A 23,583-nucleotide genomic window follows, 5' to 3' on the forward strand; every position below is an offset into this window, starting at 1 on the left:
CAACAGTGGCAGATAACTGCTATGTTTAGCTTGTCTCCTTTGTAAGCATATATTTGTCCAAATGATCGATTCTTATCTCTTAATTTTAAACGCACCCTCTATATTCTATATAAAGAACCAAACCGGTGACTACATATTTGTATATCTTGACGGCATACAAATAAATTGTACGAAAAAATGTCCATAATCTACATTATGTGGCCAAGTGAACATGACAATATGTTCAACAATATTTTATAGTATTTATATCACCGCCAATTATATGTCTGTTCTGCTATCCTTAAGCCCACGCTAACACCAAATCAGCCGGAATCTTCAGACAACATATTGAAATACAAACGGCAAACGGAGGACATGGCGTTTTAATACTCGAAATGGAAATGCCATGTTTTGATCTCCGTCTTCCGGCTCATAATCTTGCAATCGAGACAGGTAGATAAAGAAATGTTGAAAGGAATAATAGATTATGTAGAAATTGAGAAATCTTTGAAATAGACAATGACTTTTACTTTTTATTTATTTGTCCAAAATTTTCAGATTTTCGAAGAAAATGCATTAAAATCTATTGTTGGATAAAGCCATCTGTTTAAAAAATAATTGAACTGCTAAATACATATGACCTAAAACATCCTAATTTATGAGGTAAGTGCATAGTTGAGGCAAACAACACTAGAATCACTTATACAAATACATATGTGTATTACATTTGTTTTATTACATATGGTTTAAAAAACTATGGAGAAGAAGTACATACAATGCCGTATAGAACATTAGAACATAGAGTATAGTCAGTTGTGGAACTGAGTTATCTCAAGGATGGGTTATCGTGGGTTAAAGAGGATAGTGCTTGAAATATCCTGCTGAAATATTTAAAACACGATGTATTTGCATATTTCATCCAATCATGGACCCCCATAGGAAACCAAGGAACCTAAAGGTTAATTTCCTCCGAATATTGGGGAACATGCATGGTGGTAATTATCTCAGCGCTTGATAACCTCTGTTTTATCATTGATGTCGCTTTTGGGACGAGTTGACACTATGACGACTTCACGAGTATTCGTCGTAATTTGTCATCTGGGAAAATATTTAGCATTTGATAACATTTAAAGCTAAAATCTACTGACTCCATTTCCTTCCAATTGCGTGATACCGATTCCGCCATTATAATTCCTATCTCACATCCGGTCTGCGTGGAATTATGCGTTTCCGGAAGTTTTATTAAAACGTTGAGATAACCGACTACTCGAGGTTACGGTGCATATGTCCATCTTGATTAATCTGTCTTCGGACTAGACTTCGAACACGGAACGTTTCATTGATGGAGACGAACGTGTCTGTATGAAGGAATATTCCATTCCTGTCTGACATGAAATCTAATTTTGTCATCAATAAGGGCCACAAGGGCGTCTCAAATAGAATAAATTGTTGAAACCCATTCTGTGATAATCGATTGCAGAGGGTTTGAGTCATGTATACTACTTTGCAATGCATACATTCACAGCATTTGTGGCATCATATGGAAAAAGAAACTGAAGTCAAAGTATACCACTCAACTCCCATCCATCGTCGAATAGTATAAAGTCGTGAAATCTATATTTTTTAAAGGAGAAGCGCACAAATTCATTATATATCTAAAAACATTTTTGGCCATAACATGATGCGGAATGCCTGTCAATTGACAGCTACAGTGTGATACATTTGCTTTCATCGTCATACTATAAGCCTGCTTCACTTAACATTCTTTTTAAATAACAATTGATTTGTCCTCGTAATGAATTCGTCTGACTTCTTAATTAAGAACATAAGAACTGGTCAATCGTAAGAAATGAGAGCCACTTAGAAAATGACGTAGGTTGTGCAGTTTGTGGTAAACGAAATCCGATTAAGCAGTTCGTGAAAACAGTTTTGAAATCTTATTCAAATCTGGATAATCACAGCTATATACATGTAACCGTTAGGTTTGACCTCCAGAGGTATTCATTCATTCAAATGTTGATATCACATGTTTTGCCAGACAACTTAATTAGCAAGATTGGTCGTTATAACATATGTTCTATATAGGATGTCAACATATAAAATTTAATGTTCTTGAAATGTCTTTTAATTTGAAGAAACCGCCACTATTTGACTCTAAACACTCACATTACACCTCTTATGTTTTCGGATGAAGGTATACTATGAAAACTGGATAATGTTCAAATTTGATTCAATACACGTTTAGATCTCATGTGGTGTTCTGAAGAATCAAGATTTCTACACTATTTCTCCAGGTCAAATTTGATTTAAGACGTTCCAACGCCGACAGAGCATAAACAATACCGATCTTTGAACAGTAACTGATAATCGTGTTTATATGTGTCTACTTCACACAGAAATGCAATCTATTTTGCTTTTGGTTTATACACTACCATTACATATAGGGCATAGTGCCATGAAATATTTTCGGGATGCAATTAATTATCTTTAATATTTCATCTTGAATTAAAATAAGAAGCTCAAACTTTTCGATGGTGATAATGGATAATGATGTAAAGTAATCATTTTTAAAACTGAAGAAAAATACTAATTCGTCTGCTCTTTTATTTGACAGAGAAAAATATCATCCCTCGGCGATGGAGCATCATTGATATGGTGACACCCATGTCAAATAATTTTTCAAGCTAAACAACAAGTCTTAAAAACGCCTCTAAATTCAGATTGCCAGTCGGACATGTTGGCTTTACAATGTAGGTAATACTGTAAATAATTTGGTAATCAATGCAGGCGATAATTTTTATGTTTGTCACCTGGCACCATGGCAGTGAAATCACATGAACCGTGTAGAAATGTACTGTTTTGCCTGGGAATGTTTTATTTAAATATAGATATACTTACCTCAGAAATCAATACAAAATCACCTTCCTTAAGATAAATGCGTTGTGAATACATACAATCTTAAGAGAGATATTCACATGTGTGATATTTATCATATAACATTTCTCATGGTATATGGTTCTCATATTATGATATTCTCGCGTTGAAATTAAGTGCCGTCTTCCTTAAGTTCCATTTACAAGGTTATCGATGTATATCCGAGTAACTGTTTTGGCTTATTTCCCTAACGACAGTGTACTACCCAAATTAGGAAGCACGAAACCAGCCAAGTCTGTTCGTATGGTAACATATAGTATCTAGTGGCCCATGATTTATTTTTATCGTTAGTCTCTAAATGGTCTGCGTGTGCCACAGCCTGTTTGTACTATAATAGTAGGACATCACGTGACCCTTTACAAGTTTAACCTTTTCGTACGAATAATAAAGCCTATGTGTGGGGTTATTCGTTCAGAAAGGACAATTGCAATACCCATCTCTTGATTATATGACATATTAATCCAAATCCTTAGTCGAAACGCTGACGTTGAAATGTTATTTTATATCAATTATGGACCTTGGCTGAGGTCCATGTGATGTAATAACGACCCGGTAAAATTAAATAATGACTGAGGGCGTATAAAAATAAGGATCTTGGCTGAGGTCCATGTGATGTTATAACGCCATGGTAAAATTAAATAATGACAGAAAGGTATAACAGGCCGGGTACGGATATTCGTTCTACCTACAACGTAGCCCGTGGTCATTATTTGATATTCTACCAGGGCGTTATAACACCATATTAACCAAATCAAAGGTCCTCCATTTTTTTACACCCTCGGTCATCATTTAATTCTACCAGGGCGTTAAAACACCATATGGACCTCAACAAAGGTCCATATTTAATATATACATTATGTGTGTTTGTGGAGAAAGAAAACTGAGCGAAAATATGCTGGAGTCCATATTCAAGTCTTTTGTATGACAAATATATAATTGGTCGGCTATCACGTATTAGGTCTCCGTAGTTTTGAAAATTAAGCTTACTATAGTGTATGTGTAGCTGCTCAGCCAAGACAATGTCAACTGTACAAGAGAACGAGGTCTAAATTAAAAAAAGACCTTCGAAACGGCCCCTGTGTATTCACAAGATTTAGCCCAGGATAGAAATTTACTAGATAACCATGTTATGAAGCTGGAAATTCGAATTGCAATTTAGGTTGAAATTACCAATTTTGATAATGAATAGGTAAAACATTAGAATTTTTTTCTATCTAGCGTTTTATGAGAACCAAGACTTTAATTATAGAACACAATAGCTAACTTATACTCAGCTGTTTTAATAATACATCACAAAACTTTAACACTGTGGTCTATGTAAAATTATTTATTTGGTTGCTCTCTATAAGGTACAGCGACCATAACTCTGTCGCATTAATCATGGCTGATTCAAACGTATGAATGTTCGAGATCACCACTTTTAATGCTATAAAATGATTGCTGAGAAATGCAATAATTGTAGTTTTTCATGCAATTTTGCAAAGGTCATTTTGAAATATTCATATTATTTCCTTACTCTTAATTCCAAATTTTATTTCATTCCTAGATACCGTTGCCATCAGTTCTTCGGGGCTCTATCGGTTGATAGTATATCAGAAGAACTTATTGGATTCATATAGAGAAGCTAAGGCACACACCAATATTCCAGTTTTGAAATGAGACCCGACCACACAATCATCTGCCTTTTATAAATCAGCGTTAAATATCTGCAAAAAAGCTCTCTAGTTCACCAGAAAACACATCGATCTGGCTGCTCCATACAACTTTAAAATACTCAGACAGGTGACACGTGTTTTAGCATTTTCATGATTTTACGGTAGGTCGAAGATAAAATCAATTTGACTATACAACTCCGGAAAGAAATCTATTTGTATGAAATATCACGAAACTGACGCAACTACGCTAGGCAGCTAGCATGCAATTCTGAAAACAGCTATAAATACTATTATTGATTGAAGCGTTTTAGAATTCTACTGAAACTTTATAACGAGATACTAAGTTTCCATGTCCTTAATCAGTCACCATAGAAACGCAAACTATAAACATTTTAGTATTTTCCTTTGTATTCAATTTACATTAAACTAGGCAGATGGGTTAGATATATTGACACGGTCCAAAATTTGAACGTTAAAATTGGAGATTTAGATATATTTGAAATATTTAATGTTTTTTAATTGTGTCTTTTGCATCTCCAAATACATCATCAGTTTAGATAGGAATTTCTATCACTTTCGAGTTGAATATTTAATTAGCATCACTGAAGGATAAACCAACTATATTACTTGCAGTGCTCCAGATAATGTATGGAGGGGCACTTTTGTAGGAGAGGAATACAACTCTGACTTCTGTGCGAACCCTAAACTTAACAGAGATATTTAAATAAAAGTTATGTGGATATAGTATAAAGAAATTAATGATAAACTATTAAAAAATGCAAATATTTATCAGAAACAAGAGCATGCATACTCTGAAAGAAAATGATCGGAATTCATCTGATTTTACCAAATTCTGTTGATTTTATATCAAGATGAAATCACTCATCCTAATAGGGAAGAGTAATACAAATGTTTGTAGGGGTAATTTGTTCATTTTTTATATTTTTGTTTTTTACTTTTACTTTTTTTTGGGTTGTTTCATATAATTTTAAAGGGTAATTAACTAATTTGGAGCACTGAGTCTTGGCTGTCCTCCTCTCATAACAATTCTAATGGTTGAGATTATTTCATAAATCTTAGATCACAAAGGTACTCTTTTAGGGTCAACATAATTTAATGTTAAAACTGTCCTAATTATGATACAAATAATTGTGTGTGTGTTACATTCTCCTTCTCATCAGACAATGGCTTAACTCATACACCCCCGTAGACACATTTAGACTCTTCTAAATCAAACACTAGACCAGTTCATTATGAAATTTCAGGGGCGAATGGCTTAATTGTGTCAAAATATAACGTCGTCCTCAGATGCAGTGGATAACAAATCGATTTTAAAAGTATATAACATTTAATAGAGACATTATGTTTCAATTATGTATCTCTGCTCGCTTATATCTAGATGTAAAATATGTCGACCGAATGGACAAAGTGCCGACCATGATTTAAGTGCATTTGTATATATACTGTTAAAATCCTAACATTACGGTAATCACACGCCGTCAATCAATTCGACCACGCTTTGTTTACGATCTATAACTGCGAGAGAAAGCTCCACAAAACTAACAAACTCATTATTTGATCTAACGATTATGAAGGCAACGTCCTTCAGAATGGTCAGATCGATGTGACTGGAGATTCTGAGTGCGTCTTGTTACTATTCTGCATTCTAGAACTAAAATCAGCATCTTTCATTAAAACCAATATATTTACATTTTCACTGCAGTACCACAATGTAACCTTACCAAGGGCAGTTGTCAGTCATAGAGACTATCAACTTCAATCGCTTATCACTCAGGCTAATTCTTTCACATAACCAAGATGCAAAATATGGCATAAATGTATTGTTCTATGGAACATATAACATAAAATATTGACAAATTCCACCTCATTGTTAATTATTTTTCATTGATACTGTAAATCGTTGATCAGTACGATTTAGCAGGTACAATTTGTACGCTGTACCAATATCCGAGCAAAAGTCACGCATGTTAAACAAATGAAATACATAACCACTGTGGAGGTGATAAAATGATTTTTTAGGCAAGACAATTCACCTTATAAGGTAAACACACTACTGTCAGAGCTATTTGATCAGTTCTAGACAAAAGTAGCATTTATCTACGAGCAAGGGACAGGGTTCGGCATACAAGATGTTCGACCACAATGTGAAATGACAGCCAGCGAGCGAGTTTGAACATTTCACACGCATTTCACCACCATGGGCTTTTCTGGCATATCACAGTAAAACCGACTGATCTAATATCAATTAGAGCTGGGTTTTTTCCCGATATATGAACAAATTTCAATGTTCTCTTAGACTGAATTGTCCTTTTAAGATCCCATTATCATTGTGATGTCACAATTGCCGCACCAGCGATCACGTCAAACTGAAAGTCTTTCAATGCTTAAATAACAGCCTCTATGTCAATTGTTGGCTACTAGATCTTTTGGTATATAAATCGCCTCTATAATCTTTTGTATAAGAAAGTATTATGACAGTCGGTGACACATGAATTCTGTATTAGAGAGAGGAGGGGAAGAATGCCATTGGAAATATCTAGCTAGTAAAAATCCACTGAAGACACAAGAAATCACATTGAACATTTCTGATAAAGAATGAATCACCTAGAAGGACAGGTCTATCGATTGACGAATATGTCACATTTGTTTACCGACTTTTCAATAATACAGGTGAATATACAGGTGAGTTATGAGAACGCATATAGTGGTCATGTTCACGGAGGTATTAAATGCCTACTGGACATTATTCACATTGCTTGTGTCATAACTGGGACATAAGGTTTGATGAAATATGCTGTGAAAATCATTTAAAGGTACAAACACGTATGAAGCCTTAATGTGACTGAAGGCAATGCATTAAAGGGCACAGCAATATGTTCCAGTTACCATTAATTATGCAATATTAAAAAGTTCAATTTATTGAAATAACGGAGCCGAATTTTCTGTTTATTTTTTATTCATATATCTCACTCTATTCTTGTCCCAAAACCCCCATTTGAGAAGGAAAACCACATAAGAGAAAGAATAAATTTCTATTTCCGAAAGAGATATCCGTTTTGGGTCAACTTATTATATTGGAAGGTGGTCTATAACTTGAACGCTTGCAAATATAACGCAATTGCACTGAGCTTCTACCGGACGAAGATTACGTTCGCCGGATCATAAAAGCGTTTGAACCGCTCAATTATATATTGAGCTGACTTCAAAGCATCGCATTCACGCTGATGGGAATTTTTACATGGGGTCAAACAATGGCGGCCGCAAACTGAAGCTGTCAATGTGTAGGATTGAGTTTTGAAGATTGTATTTTTTTTCTATTTTCATGTATGCGTTACCCTTCGGGCACGAAGGACTGTGCCCTTATAAATATGACAAGAATTTCGAATCGTTTCAGTTCTTCTTTTTATACCTTATGTATGTTTAGATGAAAACATATTTGTCTGTGTACAACAACAACCAATGTCTTGTAAGTATCGTCTGTATAATAATTGTGGCACTTATAATTTTTTACTATCCAGAACAGACTCGGACAGTAGCTTCTTCAATACGAACGACAACCTGTCAGTAATTGAGTTTCGCTGTTCTAATTTGTGTTCATGAAATAGATTCATTACATCGATATAGCTGAAAATTAAGATATTAAAGATGAACTCCTTATCGTTACCTACGGACACATGTAGGACATATTCTGTGTGCGAATTATTGGAAGAATAATTATAATCCATAAGTTGACAAGTTCTTCCCGACCCCGATGTGTTATCGGCTGTGTAGATATAGGGGTATCTTGTCTTATCGGTCCAACACGACTGTCTATACCGTGATTTTCAGAACTGACAGGCCCAATCAAGTTATAGTACCCAACATAACTTGTAAACGATTAACATTAGCTTGGCACCTTACTGTTTAAACAATTTCTCTTTCTCATCCGCTATCCAGTTGTTCAACAGGTGGTTAGGCTAATCGTAGTTTAACAGCAATTTTCAAATCAAGATAAAATGATTTCAAGACAAACAAACTTGACAAAACATTGGGAACTTCTTAGAATCCTTTTTCTATCTACTTTCTCTTTTTATAGAAGATTCAATCACAGATTTCGCAGCAAATCAGAATTAATTTTTTCACTAATCAATTAAAATACAATACGTGAATCAGGCTCGTGTCCGAGTCTACACACATTTGTACCTACTTCATCGTACGGCTATTTGGTTAGGGATTTTAAAGATATCAACTTAAAATCGTTCACAATATTGTGGGATTTGTCAATTTGTATGGATTTTCTTCATAACGGATGTAAAACATCAGTTTAATTTGACATTTTGCTTCATGGTTATGAGGCAGAACTAATTTGCTGATTGTTAAGTGTAAAAATACTGAAAAGCGCATTTCTTCAAACTTTTGCCCGATAAAGCGAATTGAAATTGTTGATAATTTTCTTTCATATTAATCTATTTTATATTAATTACAATTTTATAAACCTTTTCGATGTTCTCACCTTAGAAAAAATTATTCTGTATAACGATACATTCTATTTTTCTTCTTTAAGCCTCATTTTTTACAGGCATCGAAAATTCTTAAAATACATGTATCTATATAAAATATTTACTGTCTTTAGGCTCGAACGATTTCCTTTTTTGTAAGTTTCTCTTTTTCATATCGTCTTTAGCGTTGACGCGCAAGCTAAATCTTTAGAGATTATACCCTTTAATCCAAGGACAGAGCCCAGGATTTATCAGCCCTAGAAAACACTTAAATCCAAGGACACGAGCACAGGATTTATCAGCCCTAGAAAACACTTAAATCCAAGGACACGAGCACAGGATTTATCAGCCCTAGAAAACACTTAAATCCAAGGACACGAGCACTAAGTACCCCGTGTAAATTAGGCTTAACGTAATCCACTACTAATATACACACGTAATAAATAAATCTTAACAGCTCATTCTGCAAGTCTTATTATTGGGTATTGTTAATTCCGTGTTTTGGCGATTATGGGTATTGTTAATTCCGTGTTTTGGCGATTAAATGTTATGACAAAAGATAAAAAAAACACCGTGTCATTCGACATTTTAGAACTAGAGTGTTTTATGAATAAGAACAATAGAAAGAAAACGAAGTGAACGAAGGATACAGTAAGATCCGGTGGTATAGACGCACCTTCAAAACTTGTTGAGGCCTCACGATTTCAAATTTAAGTATTCGACAGGGATCTACTGGGAATTAAAGACATGGCGGAGAATTTCACAAAATAGCTACAGATTTTTTTCTTTTTCTTTTCTGTTTAAATATTTTGATAAAAAGTACTTTAAAATACCTGACATTGAAAAAGTAAATTGATTCAGGCCTAATGTCTGATATCGGTTAAAGTATGTAAAGTCTTTACGGCGTTATTTAAATGTCTTGATATTTCATTTTTTTTATAATTACAAGGTACGCTGGATGTTACATATAACTATATCTACTACATGTATATAGTTTGACTCAGTTTTTAAATCGATCTCAGCTGGATATTTAAAAACGAGCAATCACTGGAAAATTATGTACTGGTCTATAAGCTTTGTTACTGTGATCCTGAGTAGAGTGTCAAAGTCTCGTGATGTCCCTGAACCTCGAGAATCAATATGTATATACTTCCAGCAGAACCTTTTATGAAGCTTAAGCTAATACCGGGATTCACAATGAATGTATAGCTTACAGGAATACTCTAGGAGAATAGTATAACTATGGCGAACCATTCACTATGTGTACAATAGAGATATGTTTAAATGTACATTGAAGAGACCAGGCTTGTTATGAAGGAAATGTAAATAGATCGAAATAAACAAATGCATTATGTACATCTGGGAAGTCTCTAAACCATTAGTTGTGTTTATTTATGCATGTTGTGGTTCGAGTTTCCTTTGGCCATAACATGATGATAAAAACACTTTATATTTGGCACCACAATTTAACATGTATGTATGATATAGATGATTAGCATAATGCATATTGTAGGCTGCATATTCTCTGACCCCACGCGAAGGCCTTAAGACATATAGATGGCTGATCATAATGTAGCCTGTCTTTCCATTGACCATGGCACCGAACTTCGTTATTCAGACTGATATGTGCTTTTCGAGCTTCTTCTAACCCATGATACCAGATTATGACAATCAGGACTACATTACAATGTACAAGTAGATATCAAGGAACAAACCAGCCAGCATAACATAATCTGTCATAGATGTACGTCTGCCATATTGGTCCAAGTCTAGCAGTAGGTTAAAAGAAACTCGGAATAGATACAAATGTATATACCATAATAGATGTATACATAATGTAAATTTCAGTATAAAATTGTTTGCATGCTTTGTATGTTAAAAAATCTTCACAATTTTAAGTACTGACAGAAATATGTCTTTTACAGAACCATAGATACAGTCTACGTACGTAATTGACTAACAGATCAGTACATAGTATGTATATGGGCCAATTTGTCCAATTGCACATGCGAGTGACCAGTTGACGGCTGACCAGGTGTTTTAAGCACAATATATCCGCGTAATTATATGTGAATCGATGTCGAAACTGAAACAAGTACAGTCCCGTGTCCATTTCCTGGACAACCATAATGTTATATAACCCTTATTCATTAAAGTCTTTTAATACTAATTATCAAATATACAAATTAAAATATTAATAAAAATAAGAAGTGTCCTTTTGTGTCGTTGACATACATACGCACGTGAGTAAATGGTATGAGTTTGTTTATGTAAATTATAAATGTACATTCTCTCCGTTAATGGAACTAAAGAGACATAGTCAACTTTACATAAACTTACCTTGACTGTGTGGAAAGTAAGAAACCGTAACTCTCCGAGGAGTACAGACATACAATGTCCCCGACACTTAGAGTGTCATCCATTGCTTATCACAGATAAAATATCCACAGGAATAGTCCGGAGTAATCACATGTTTTCTACCGAATAATTCACGACTAATTCTCCATACTATACAGCTCTATACGCGCTTAACGGTATTCATACACTATACTCTGAGCCTCGGCATGGATCGCTTTCTCTCCAGCGAACCCTGTCAATTCATGTTTACGTTGGTTACCTATACAGCTGTCCCACTATACTCGGGTGGATCTACCCGACAAGGTGTTTGTTAGTAGTACGGAGTCCATATACCATATATAGTGCTGAGTGCGGTAAAAACTGGGAAAAACCACCGAACTGACGCCTCTAGCTGCTGGCACATACATGTATATACGCCAGGACTATCTCATAATATGTGGTGGCAATGCGGATGCTAGCTATCTGATGGTGTATTTTCCTGGCATTGTCAGAGCGATGTTTGTCACTATGCGTTTCTTTTCTTTTACACGCAAAACCGATGAAATAAATTATCAAATCGAATATTTATTTTTCAAAAGATTATCATCATATCATATATCAATACATTTATATTTTGAGATATTAAAATTTATCAACATGATTGCGTTATGTATTGAGAAGTATTTATACTTGTATGCACAGTATGTGGTATTTGCGTGTTGAATTGAACAATTTTCATCTTTAAACAATATATCTTATAGAAAAATTCAATTGAATACATTGAAAATATTGTTGAAATAAAAGTCAATATTCATCAATTAGTAAAATGTCACGAGAGAGTCTATATATTTGTTAGATTGTGAACATCTTTTCATGTTCATTAGATAATAATTTCAATGAACTGTACTACGTGTCCTGTCGAGAAACTTTAAATTGAACACTGCATATTTGTTAAACAAATATTTAACCCAGTAGATAATATTTATAAATACATCTCGATAACGCCGTGGCTTACTAAGTGTAAATGTTTACCCGTTACTAAGGGATCGGCACAAAAGAAAAGTGAAACGTCACGCTCCGCTGAGTAGCCTTTTTGCGGATTTTAAACTGCTATATAATATACTGAACAAAACACAGCGGAAACAATACAGTGCGAATAGTATCGCATGTTTAATGTATTATAATACCACGATAGGCAAGATGATACAGTGAAATATATGTATTGGGATGATTTGCATACTATCCTGGGTGGTTGTTCGGTGGTCGATATAAAATATACATACAATGTGTATATATAAATGTACTAATGTAAAAGTATAGTGCATGAAATGAATAGAGAAAAGTCACATGCTAATAGGATATTTCACAACGCTAACTAGAGATAGCGGTTTTAAATGGGACGTCGAAACGCACATTTAAAAGTATACATATACAATATACACGACATATTTGTTTCAAGATCAAAACATTTGAAAATTAAATTATTACTATGGCTAGTAATAAGTATTGGAGAGGGCTATACTTCAAAACATAGCATATGTACATGAATATATAATAGAAATATATATCAAAAAAAGATATGGATAATGTTCTTTATCCTGTATTATGCATTGACTGTTTATGGAGAAAATGTTTTGATATTTTAACACAATTTTACTGAAATTGTCGATAAGTTATCTCCACGATTTCATAATTGAAAAAAACCCACGAACTGTACATAATTATATAGCCTTTATTCTGATAAAGAGGTGAACTCATTCACCCCTGAAGACACATTTAGACTCTTCTAAATCAAAGACTAGACCAGTCCATTATGAAATTTCAGGGTGAATGAATTAAATAAAAACATAACACAAAGTATGCTGTAACTTCAACTTGTACCCCCCAACCAGTTATCCTTACTCCTCAATATTCTCAACATTTAAACATTATCATGCCCTAACCAGTCTATCTGCCTGTTGCTATGGCAACAGAATAGACCCCCTCACATCCATAGTAACCATCTTAGCTACATCAAGTCTCTGTGGAAGGTGTATTGTTTTCTCCAAATTTCTGGAAAATATATAATTATATATTCTTAAAATACACAATATCAATACATATACTACAGTCGATAAATTTGGCGGGTGTAAAATTTCGCGATTAACTGTTGCGAAGTTTTATTCGCAGGGATTTATTTTAACGAATTATCTTTGAAGGCTTTGAAAGAATCATTCATACGACTGGCTAAGATATATAAAACTATTAATTTAATAAATTTTACGAGGTAGATTGGCGAAATGGATGGATCCGCGAATTTTAGCGAAATTAAAACACCCGCAATTATGCAATAATAATAGTGAAATGTATAGATTCTTCTTATCAAACTCCAATTACAGATTTGAAGGTGTAAACATAAACCAATATCACTTTTGATAAATAAAACGTAAATGTAAAACAAGTTTGATAATTTTGTAGAGTCGTAAAAGTTACTAGCTTCCTGTTCACACTGCTTGTCTTCACTTCTAATAAATTTTCCAAAAGATAAAAATAACAATGTTATTTTCTTCTTAAGCTGCTGTCTTGTTTCAATCTAGATCACATTTAGATGTTTTGAGATTGATCAATACAAATTTCTAATATATGCAGCAAGTTGCCTTATACAAGATTTCTATTAATTGTAGATTTTTTTTATACATCGATTTTAAAGAAGATAATTGTGCAATACATTCTGCAAGTATTTAAGGATTAATAAACATGATAATAATAATTTGGTCTATTGATGCATAGACCGAAAACTGATCTGCACTCTGCATAATCCATTTTAGGAAAATAGGGTTTTGATTTATCGTGTGTACATGCTTTATTCACCATAACGCGAACAGACAGATATTAACGTCCAAATTACTGTGAAGTATTTGAGTATCACTGTGTCACATGGTTAAACAGCGAATTAAACCTTCTCTGTTAACATAGATTTATACTGTATCTGTCTAGTGTTGTAACTTTATTTTAGACCATTAAAAAAAGATCATTCGCGTGTGATTTATTTGCGCGAATTTCGCGACTTAAGTAAATTCGTGAAAGTTTATGTCCGCGAATTAATCTACATCATCTGTATTGATAGGAACTATCATTCAATTGTCCAATCCGCGAATATTGATTTTCACGAAATTGTTATGAAATGGAAATCGCGAAATTTGATAGCCGTGAAAGAAAGTTGACTTACATTAGCTATTATGAGGTTTATTTCTTATTAATAAACTTTAACTGTTTGGAAATGTAGTCGGTCTTTAATGCACCTATTCATTAAAACAGACAATGTGCTTGTTTGCTATGGAAATATCTTGACACTGATATAGTTATATGTGCTATGACTAGGCGAACATTTTGACATGTTTGTTTTTTCTTCGGTAATTTATTGAAAACCTCCAGGTTGGATGAATTAAACCATTTAAATAGACAGACAAACATGTATGATGTCTTGTAAACTTAGTTACAACACAAAATTTATCCACTGTAAAATTCTTGTTTTGTTTGCTTTACGTATTATGTTTAGATGAAAACATTCATGCAAAAACCACTTTACAATTATCAATTATAGACTGATAATTAACTGTAAAAATGTGATGAAATTTTTGACGACTACAACTTCGATTCATGGTCTCATTTCATCGTACTGAACAATCATTTTCAGCTCTATCACATTAAAAACATATGCATTGCAATTCTAAAAATAATGGCAATTTTTTATGGTGAATGAAATATTAAAAGCTCTTCGTGATCCGTGAGTATGAAACTTACGGCACATATCACTTTAAATGCTTCAAATTAAGTTGTTCGGGGTACTTGTCCCCATTCTACTTAAACGGAGAAAAAAAGACGTACGAAGGGGCATAACTCTTAAAATATTTTACAATTGTACATTAAATTGTTTTCTACAGCAAATATCATTTCCAATGTCATTTGTATCTTTATGGATGAAAAAAGAGTGACTCAGGGCCTTAACGGTAAACCGAGTTCTGATTGACACACGATGACAGATAAATCAGTATCTTGAAGGCGGTCACTTGAATTCACGGTGTCCATATATATATTTCGCGGTTTAGTATACAGGCCACCTTAAGCTTCAAGGGCATTAACTTTCGCGGTTCAGTATACAGGACACCTTCACGGACATTAACTTTCGCGGTTCAGTATACAGGACACCTTCTCGGAGATTAACTTTCGTGGTTTATTATACAGGACACCTTCGATAATTCAGGGACATTAACTTTCGCGGTTTAGCTTACAGGACACTTCACGGACATTAACTTTCGCGGTTTAGTAAACAGGACACCTTCACGGACATTAACTTTCGCGGTTTAGTATACAAGACACCTTCAAGGACAAAACCTTTCGCGGTTTAGTATACAGGACACCTTCACGGACATTAACTTTCGCGGTTTAGTATACAGGACACCTTCACGGACATTAACTTTCGCGGTTTAGTATACAGGACACCTTCACGGACATTAACTTTCGCGGTTTAGTATACAGGACACCTTCACGGACATTAACTTTCGCGGTTTAGTATACAGGACACCTTCACGGACATTAACTTTCGCGGTTTAGTATACAGGACACCTTCACGGACATTAACTTTCGCGGTTTAGTATACAGGACACCTTCGATAATTCAGGGACATTAACTTTCGCGGTTTAGTATACGGGACACCTTCGATAATTCAGGGACATTAACTTTCGCGGTTTAGTATACAGGACACCTTCACGGACATTAACTTTCGCGGTTTAGTATACAAGACACCTTCACGGAAATTAACTTTCGCGATTCATTAACTTTCGCGGTTCATTGATCCCTATGATTCCTTTGCTCTTTTGTTCTTTGATATGTAAATGAAGTTCTGGAAATATGGCTGGCGTTTAGCATCTGCAAATTTCAGAAGAAAATGGGAATATAACAAAAATATATCACCTGCGAAATAATGTTATACGGTATTTGGGACGGCCAAAAGCTAACCGTAGATCATTTTTGACTGATACCATATGTAAACGTATGGATTCCGCGCCGGTATATCTATGTATGCTTGGATCGTCTTCCGGTTTTATATTAAGAAAACAATATGTGACTATATTTCATAGATTTCCATAAATTACAGCTGATGATAGTTTGAACAAAGTTCAACATAACTGATAAAGTTAACAATGTTGATAGATGTATAATCGGTAATAAATATGTAACGTTGCTTGTAAAGCAATAGTGGTGGGAACTGAATACATTTTCAGCTTTTCAGGTAATTTTCTGATAATCGCTGACAAATGGCAGAAATAAGATATGACATTTTCTTTGCGGAAAAAGAAATGAATTATTAGATTTAAAAGTAGTTGTTTCTAATTTTTTGACAAGACGTGACATGTTATAGCATTGGTTATGTCACATTTGTATGGTATGAATATCCGAGCCTTGTCTAGTATTGTTTTTTTTTTTTTTTTTTTTTTTTGCTTTTGTTTACAGTATGTAGCATGGAACATTTCGTGCAGCATCATTTTTATTTAGCTTTCTTAATATGTCCACAGTATGTATCTATTATATATGTTTTTGTTTTGTAACTGCATGCTGTGTGTGTTTTCTTTGCCAAAGGATTGCATTATATATATAACAAACTATCAAAACTCAAATATGATAGCTGAATAAGTTCAAAACTTTTACATTGTCTACAAGAACCATCAAATGTTATGTTTCTCTGTGCAGACATTTTATCTTTGTGTTTTTATTTGTTGTCTTTTTATAACAAAAATGACTAGTTAAAGGGCCACTACCTTTCCGAAACGGCTTTTAATTTTTAAAATAGGAATGTAAAACGAGATCAATAATTTTGTAGAGTCGCAGAAGTTATTAACTATACGTTTACTAGCACACTTATCATCACCTTCAGAACTGTTTAATTAGAATAAATAAAATGTTAATTTTCATAACGCGGGTCGTTTTATGTTTCCCGCCGTCGTCCTAAATGCCGCGCGGTAGTTGACTATCACTGCGCCAGACGGCAAAACAGCGAAATGAATCTCCACTGTTATCGTACATAAGACAGGAAATCTTGCATATGTTTGGTGTTGTAACCTCATCTTAAGCCATCGATATATATTTTCTTTTGTTATTAATATTTTTAAGAAACCTTTAAATTTTGCTCCGGAAAGGTAGTGGGCCTTTAAATGTGTATAAGTTAAAACAGTGGTTGTCATATTTTTGACATGCATTGATGTGTAACATACATTGGGTGTTCTAACATATCTATCATGGTGCGCTATACTCGATACCCTAAGGGTTCCGTTCATTTACGATCTCTACACCCCTAGATTATCTCATAGTAAACTGCAGCCAACAGAATAGAACAGGTAATTAAGTCCTTTGATGCACTTCAAAAGAGCCGTATAACGGAGCACGATGGTTGACTGTGTGGTTTTGATGTTGGGCGTTGCCCTCTCTGTAGTCTTCAAAGAAAATCTTTGTAGGCCTGTGATTAATTCAACTGTTTTCGGCTGAGCTGCCTCCGATTTTACTTTGAGATAGTCCAGGGATGTAGAGATCGTAAGTGATCGGAACCCCTGGAGAATCGAGGATGATCCAATTGCACGCTACACACCAATGCATATAAAAGTATGCCAATCTCAGTGCTCAATTATCTACACTTTGCTGGAGAGAAGTAAGTAGCATATGAGCAAACAAACAACTTGGAATCCAATTAAATCTACTAAAACAGTAAATTGACTATTCTGTATTTGCATATTCCAGAGTTATCTGCCCTTGCGGGTATTCTACATTTGCATATTACAGAGTTATCGGTCCTGGAGGGTAGGTATTGATTATGACGTCATATGTTTGCGAGCCTTACGTCATATTTTTCGGAGAAAACTACGTGAATTGCGCTCACAAAACAATGACGTTACAATCGATACCTACCCGTAAGGGAGCCAACTCTGTATTATGCAAAGACGGACTATATTGATTGTGACGTACTGAGCTAAGAGTGTGACGTCATATTTTTTAAAGTAAAAGATTTTAGTCTTGCTCACAAAACAATGTCGTCAAAAAGAAACTACCCACAAGGGAGGTTACTCTGTAATATGCAATGACAAAATAAAAGCTAATAATCAGGACCTGCATGTAACATTAATTTTTCTTTAATACAACAGATGTCTGACTGAAGATGATATGCCTTCTGTATGCCATCTGGAGGACCCTGCACCTGCAAAATGCTGTAAGAAGCTGAATTGTCCCCTCGAATATGTGATGAAATACCCACCTGGTTATACCGAACCGTAATGCTTTAAAAAGCAGAACATACTACACTGGGCTTCTTATTTTCATATATATTTTTTATTTTATTGGTTTTTTTTTCTTCATTTTTTTTTTTTTTTTTTTTTTTTGCATTTAACATATTTACAGTTACTTATGACATAAAACAATTATGACAGGATATATTGATTGCATTTATGTCACAGAAAAAAACCAACAGCGACAAAACAAAAGCATAACAAAACACATAACATAGCATTCTGAGGAAGTGTGAATTAAAACAATCATTTGATATATTTTGGTGATGGCGAATTACTATATTTGATTAGATTAGTTTTATAAACTTTTCGAATATTTTTGAAAAAAAAATCAAGAGTTTTGTATGGTTATAGATAATTGTATATAATTCATTTTTGCTTGTTACTAGCATTTTCATTGGCTTAAAAATTTACTTTATCAGCCCATAAAGGAAAAAATGGCGTCGCCGTTTGTAACGTCGCTTCTGATTGGCTGAGATGACGGCGTAATAATTTCATAGACAAAAGAGTCCCAAAATGAATTTTAAATGTTGAAGAGATTATCTTTAGTAAATTGAATTATAAGGATTAATTTGAATAGATTTTTTTATGTTATGGAGATATAACACAAAAATCTGAGTGTACTCTCATCATAAACCGCTTCGCGGTTTATTTAGAGTACACTCAGATTTTTGTGTTATATCTCCATAACATAAAAAATCTATTCAAGTTAATCCTTAAATAATTGTATATGTATGTATATGATTGTACATGTATTATAAACAAATAATAGTTATAATAATAATGGTAAGGGGAGGTAACCCAGATTGATTTTACTCCGCAGCCATACAGGATTTTTGAATTGTCTGTTTATCAATATGTTCACACGATGACACGGCAGCACTTGGAACAGATAACAATTTTGTAAGCCCAATTGTTTTTGAGGCAATTTAATTCCACGTTTTGAACATTACATGTAACAATGAAAATGTCCTGCTTTGCATTTGATTGATTTGGTTATTTTTGTTTGCTTGTTTTTTGTGACATTTTTTTTCGCGAATTCTAAATCGTCCGCAAAAAACAATCAAATAGTTCTGTAGATCTATATTGAGTTATAATATATATCGATTTATTTTAATCAAATTGATGACAACTGTAGTATTAACGGCCAGCTAATAATATTTCCGACTCCATAATAAAAATATTAAACACGTTATACATTTACTTTCCAATTCTTTAAAATGAAAAGGTAAAGGTAGACGGCCATTAATCAGAGTTCCATATATCGTAATTGTCGGAAGGTCTGTAAACTGACCAGAGTTCCATATATCGTAATTGTCGGAAGGTCTGTAAACTGACCAAAGTTCCATATATCGTAATTGTCGGAAGGTCTGTAAATTGACCAGAGTTCCATATATCGTAATTGTCGCAAGGTCTGTAAATTGACCAGAGTTCCATATATCGTAATTGTCGGAAGGTCTGTAAACTGACCAAAGTTCCATATATCGTAATTGTCGGAAGGTCTGTAAATTGACCAGAGTTCCATATATCGTAATTGTCGGAAGGTCTGTAAACTGACCAGAGTTCCATATATCGTAATTGTCGGAAGGTCTGTAAACTGACCAAAGTTCCATATATCGTAATTGTCGGAAGGTCTGTAAATTGACCAGAGTTCCATATATCGTAATTGTCGGAAGGTCTGTAAATTGACCAGAGTTCCATATATCGTAATTGTCGGAAGGTCTGTAAATTGACCAGAGTTCCATATATCGTAATTGTCGGAAGGTCTGTAAACTGACCAAAGTTCCATATATCGTAATTGTCGGAAGGTCTGTAAATTGACCAAAGTTCCATATATCGTAATTGTCGGAAGGTCTGTAAATTGACCAGAGTTCCATATATCGTAATTGTCGGAAGGTCTGTAAATCAACCGTTGAAAATAGGTTAGCTGACCTGTGAAGACCTGATTAATAGATTAATAAGATATATATATAAAGGAAGCAATTGCAGTCAGTAGGACCGTATGTTGGGCGTTTGAGTCAGATTTAGTATCCAAAGCAGATGGAATTGTACAAGAGTGACGTCGTCAAATCAATAAAAACATTACAATTAAAAATTGAAAAAAAATTGTTGAACATTTACGAGATATTCACATGGAAACTTTCATTTATATATTCAGTTTCTATCACATGTCGTTTTCTTCAACGTTTTGTTGCATCCATCAACACTCTCTACGGATCTGTTCCAGGTTAAGTTATATTACCCCTAATGAATCAATGGTTTATTTAGATGCCAGAGATTGGCGGATGATATATATGACAGCCACTCTGTACAATCTTGTCGACCAATGTCTGTTTTGCCCAACCAAACAGACGCGTACGAGTAATCCATTCCTTAGCCTCTTTTAGGCAAATGTGACATGAAAAGCAGTTAACAATATCATGTTCTCCATATGTACAGCTCAGTCCATTGGACTCATGTTTCAGATCTGTCGTGTGAAATAAGAATACATACATAGACACACTATGGCTATTCTCCTCATTACTGGGTTAAATTCAGAAAAGCGACCCTTCCAGTAAGCGTTGATAGCCCCTTGGAAGTCCCCAAGAGTTTGGTAGCAAATCCCAACGAGTGTATAGACTATCCAGAACGTTTCTCCTTCCAGTTCCTTGTCATGCTGGACATGTATCAGATGATGCAATGCCTCATCACGTCTTCTGTTGTCTCCAAGTTTATGGCAGCACAGGAATACCAGGAACAGGACGTACGGTAGAGGTGGGATGAATAGGACTCCAAGATCAAACACTTCTAAGCAAATATGAGGGAGATACATACCATTGACATGAAGTTCAATGCCATTTGTGTATAGTTTCCGAAGTCTCTCTAATGTACAAAGACGGTGGAACTGATGTTTGTACAGTATTTTTAGCTCTTGATGAATACCAAAGTTTTCACTGGACCAGGACGCGAGGATTATAACTTGTCGGCTTAATTCGAGACATTTACTGAAGTTTCCTGTCAGAAAATGAAGAGTTGCTAAGTGCAATGCTCCTGTGCCCATTGAAGCATCTGGAGCCATCAAGTACGTATGTTTCTTTATTCTTTGGTATCTGGCCTTGTTCCCAGACGCAGCCTCATCGGCGAGTTCAATTGATATCAATGTTGATGCTATATGTCTGGTTTTCATCATAAAGAAGCAATATGTAAGCACTTCTTCAAAATCCGACTTCGATTCGTTAAGTAAGTTAAACGACTTGTTGGTGAACATGAACTGACTTAAAGTTGTCATTGAAAGAAACGCCAGAAGTGTTTTGTCGTATTCCATCACCGATTCTTGAACAGTCCATTGGGGGCGAAGGTCAGCCAGTACAGTGATGTCGCACAACTCCTCCCATATTGTAGGTTTGTAGAAGTTTCCTACTGAAAGACACATCCATTTCATTTGTCGATAGTTACCTAGAATGTCTAGTAGTATTTGTTGATGTATTCCATGAATTTTTCTCTGAAACAAGTTGTTTGATGGAATGAAGTAATTAGGACAGAATCCGATCTTAACCCAAGCCATTAAAATGTTGAAACAAAACCAGAAACAGTAGAAGAGGTTTTTGTCTTGCCACAACATTTCGCTAGAGTTTTCTATGGCATGGAACATGGTTGTCTTTAGGAAGTAGGAACACAAGATGTCGTCATCCCCAATGGTTTGTTTCAGAGTATCTTTAATTTGATACAGGAAATATTTCAAAAGTGTGTATACTTTGACTTGGAGGTGACTGAAAGAATGAACTAAAGATCTTTCTGCAGTTGCAAAAGAGATTCTCCATTGCAGAAATGTATCATCCGAACACTTGTCACCAACTGGGACAAGATGGCAGCCACCCTGTACAATCTTATCAACCAGTGACTGTTGTGGCCAACCATACAAACGCGTACGAGTAACCCATTCGTTAGCCTCTTTTGGCCAAATGTGACACGAAAAGCAGTCAACAACATCTTGTCCCTTAAATGTACTGCTCGGTCCATTAGACTCACACTTCCAGCCCATCATCTTCTTAAATGTCTTGACAATTTCCTCTCTGTATATATCGCTGGAGATGAACAATGAGTTCCCAACTCTTACGAGTGAATCAGCAAATTGTTTGTATAAACTTTGTCTAAGCTGACCTACCTCTAAGTGAACATAGCCTGGGCAGCAATTTGCTTCCTTCATGTACAGTATGGTTTTGTGTGTCAGATGTGGAGGAATACGCTGATCAGGGTACATTACTGCTACGGACTTCCGTATACGCATTATGTCTATATCCGAGCCTCTCTGAGAACATCCTTCAGAAAAGCTTCCGGTGAAAATGCTGTCGACCGAACCACCTTCATTCAGTTTCTCTGTAATCAAAATTCCTTTCCTGTGGTTTATGATAATCTCCTCTGGCCCAGTAAACCTCCTCTCCAGGTAGGTGGAAAGGAGTAAAGACTTCTGTTCATTCGACGCTGAATCCATTACGTTTGCCAGATTATCTTGTAAATTGAAATCAAACCTTATTATTTACAGAATTTTGGTGTTTTGATCAAATATTGTTTTGCATTATCTTCGTGCTATATAATTTATTCTGTGATATAACTTTCAGAACCAGTATTGACCAATCGCAAGGCAATATATAGCCACGCCTCGTGCTCGCAAACGGACATGTACCTATTTAATGTCGAAACAAACGTTGAAGCGTATGTATTACAAAATGCGATGAAATATACGTTAGCTGACCAGTTTGATTGACAGCTGGCGATTACAACTGTCACTATCCGAATTCGGTAATTATAATCATTTAGGTAAAAGATAACTCGATTCTGATATCCAATTTGATTGATTTTAATATTCACTATCGACAGTATTATCCA

The 23,583-nt window shown here is 34.8% G+C and overlaps 2 protein-coding genes across 2 annotated transcripts in view; both read right to left on the reverse strand.

The window, feature by feature from the left end:
* Positions 1-11,780, reverse strand: part of LOC138307426 (inositol 1,4,5-trisphosphate-gated calcium channel ITPR3-like) — a 200,257-nt gene extending 188,477 nt beyond the window's left edge. The window contains 1 exon segment of the mRNA XM_069248167.1: positions 11,408-11,780. Coding sequence (XP_069104268.1) covers positions 11,408-11,490 — 83 coding nt within the window. The 5' untranslated portion in view covers positions 11,491-11,780.
* A 6,528-nt stretch (positions 11,781-18,308) lies between these two features.
* Positions 18,309-23,200, reverse strand: LOC138308178 (uncharacterized). Its single transcript, XM_069249122.1, has one exon. It carries the CDS (start codon positions 23,186-23,188, stop codon positions 21,179-21,181), a length of 2,010 nt encoding a protein of 669 aa, XP_069105223.1. The 5' UTR covers positions 23,189-23,200; the 3' UTR covers positions 18,309-21,178.
* Positions 23,201-23,583: the final 383 nt, after the last annotated feature.

This window comes from Argopecten irradians, chromosome 14, assembly GCF_041381155.1.
Source record: "Argopecten irradians isolate NY chromosome 14, Ai_NY, whole genome shotgun sequence".
Taxonomy (NCBI): Eukaryota; Metazoa; Mollusca; class Bivalvia; order Pectinida; family Pectinidae; genus Argopecten; species Argopecten irradians.

Coding starts and splice junctions, on each gene's coding strand:
- LOC138308178 (XM_069249122.1), bottom strand. CDS start 23,188: ATGGATTCAGCGTCGAATGAACAGAAGTCTTTACTCCTTTCCACCTAC.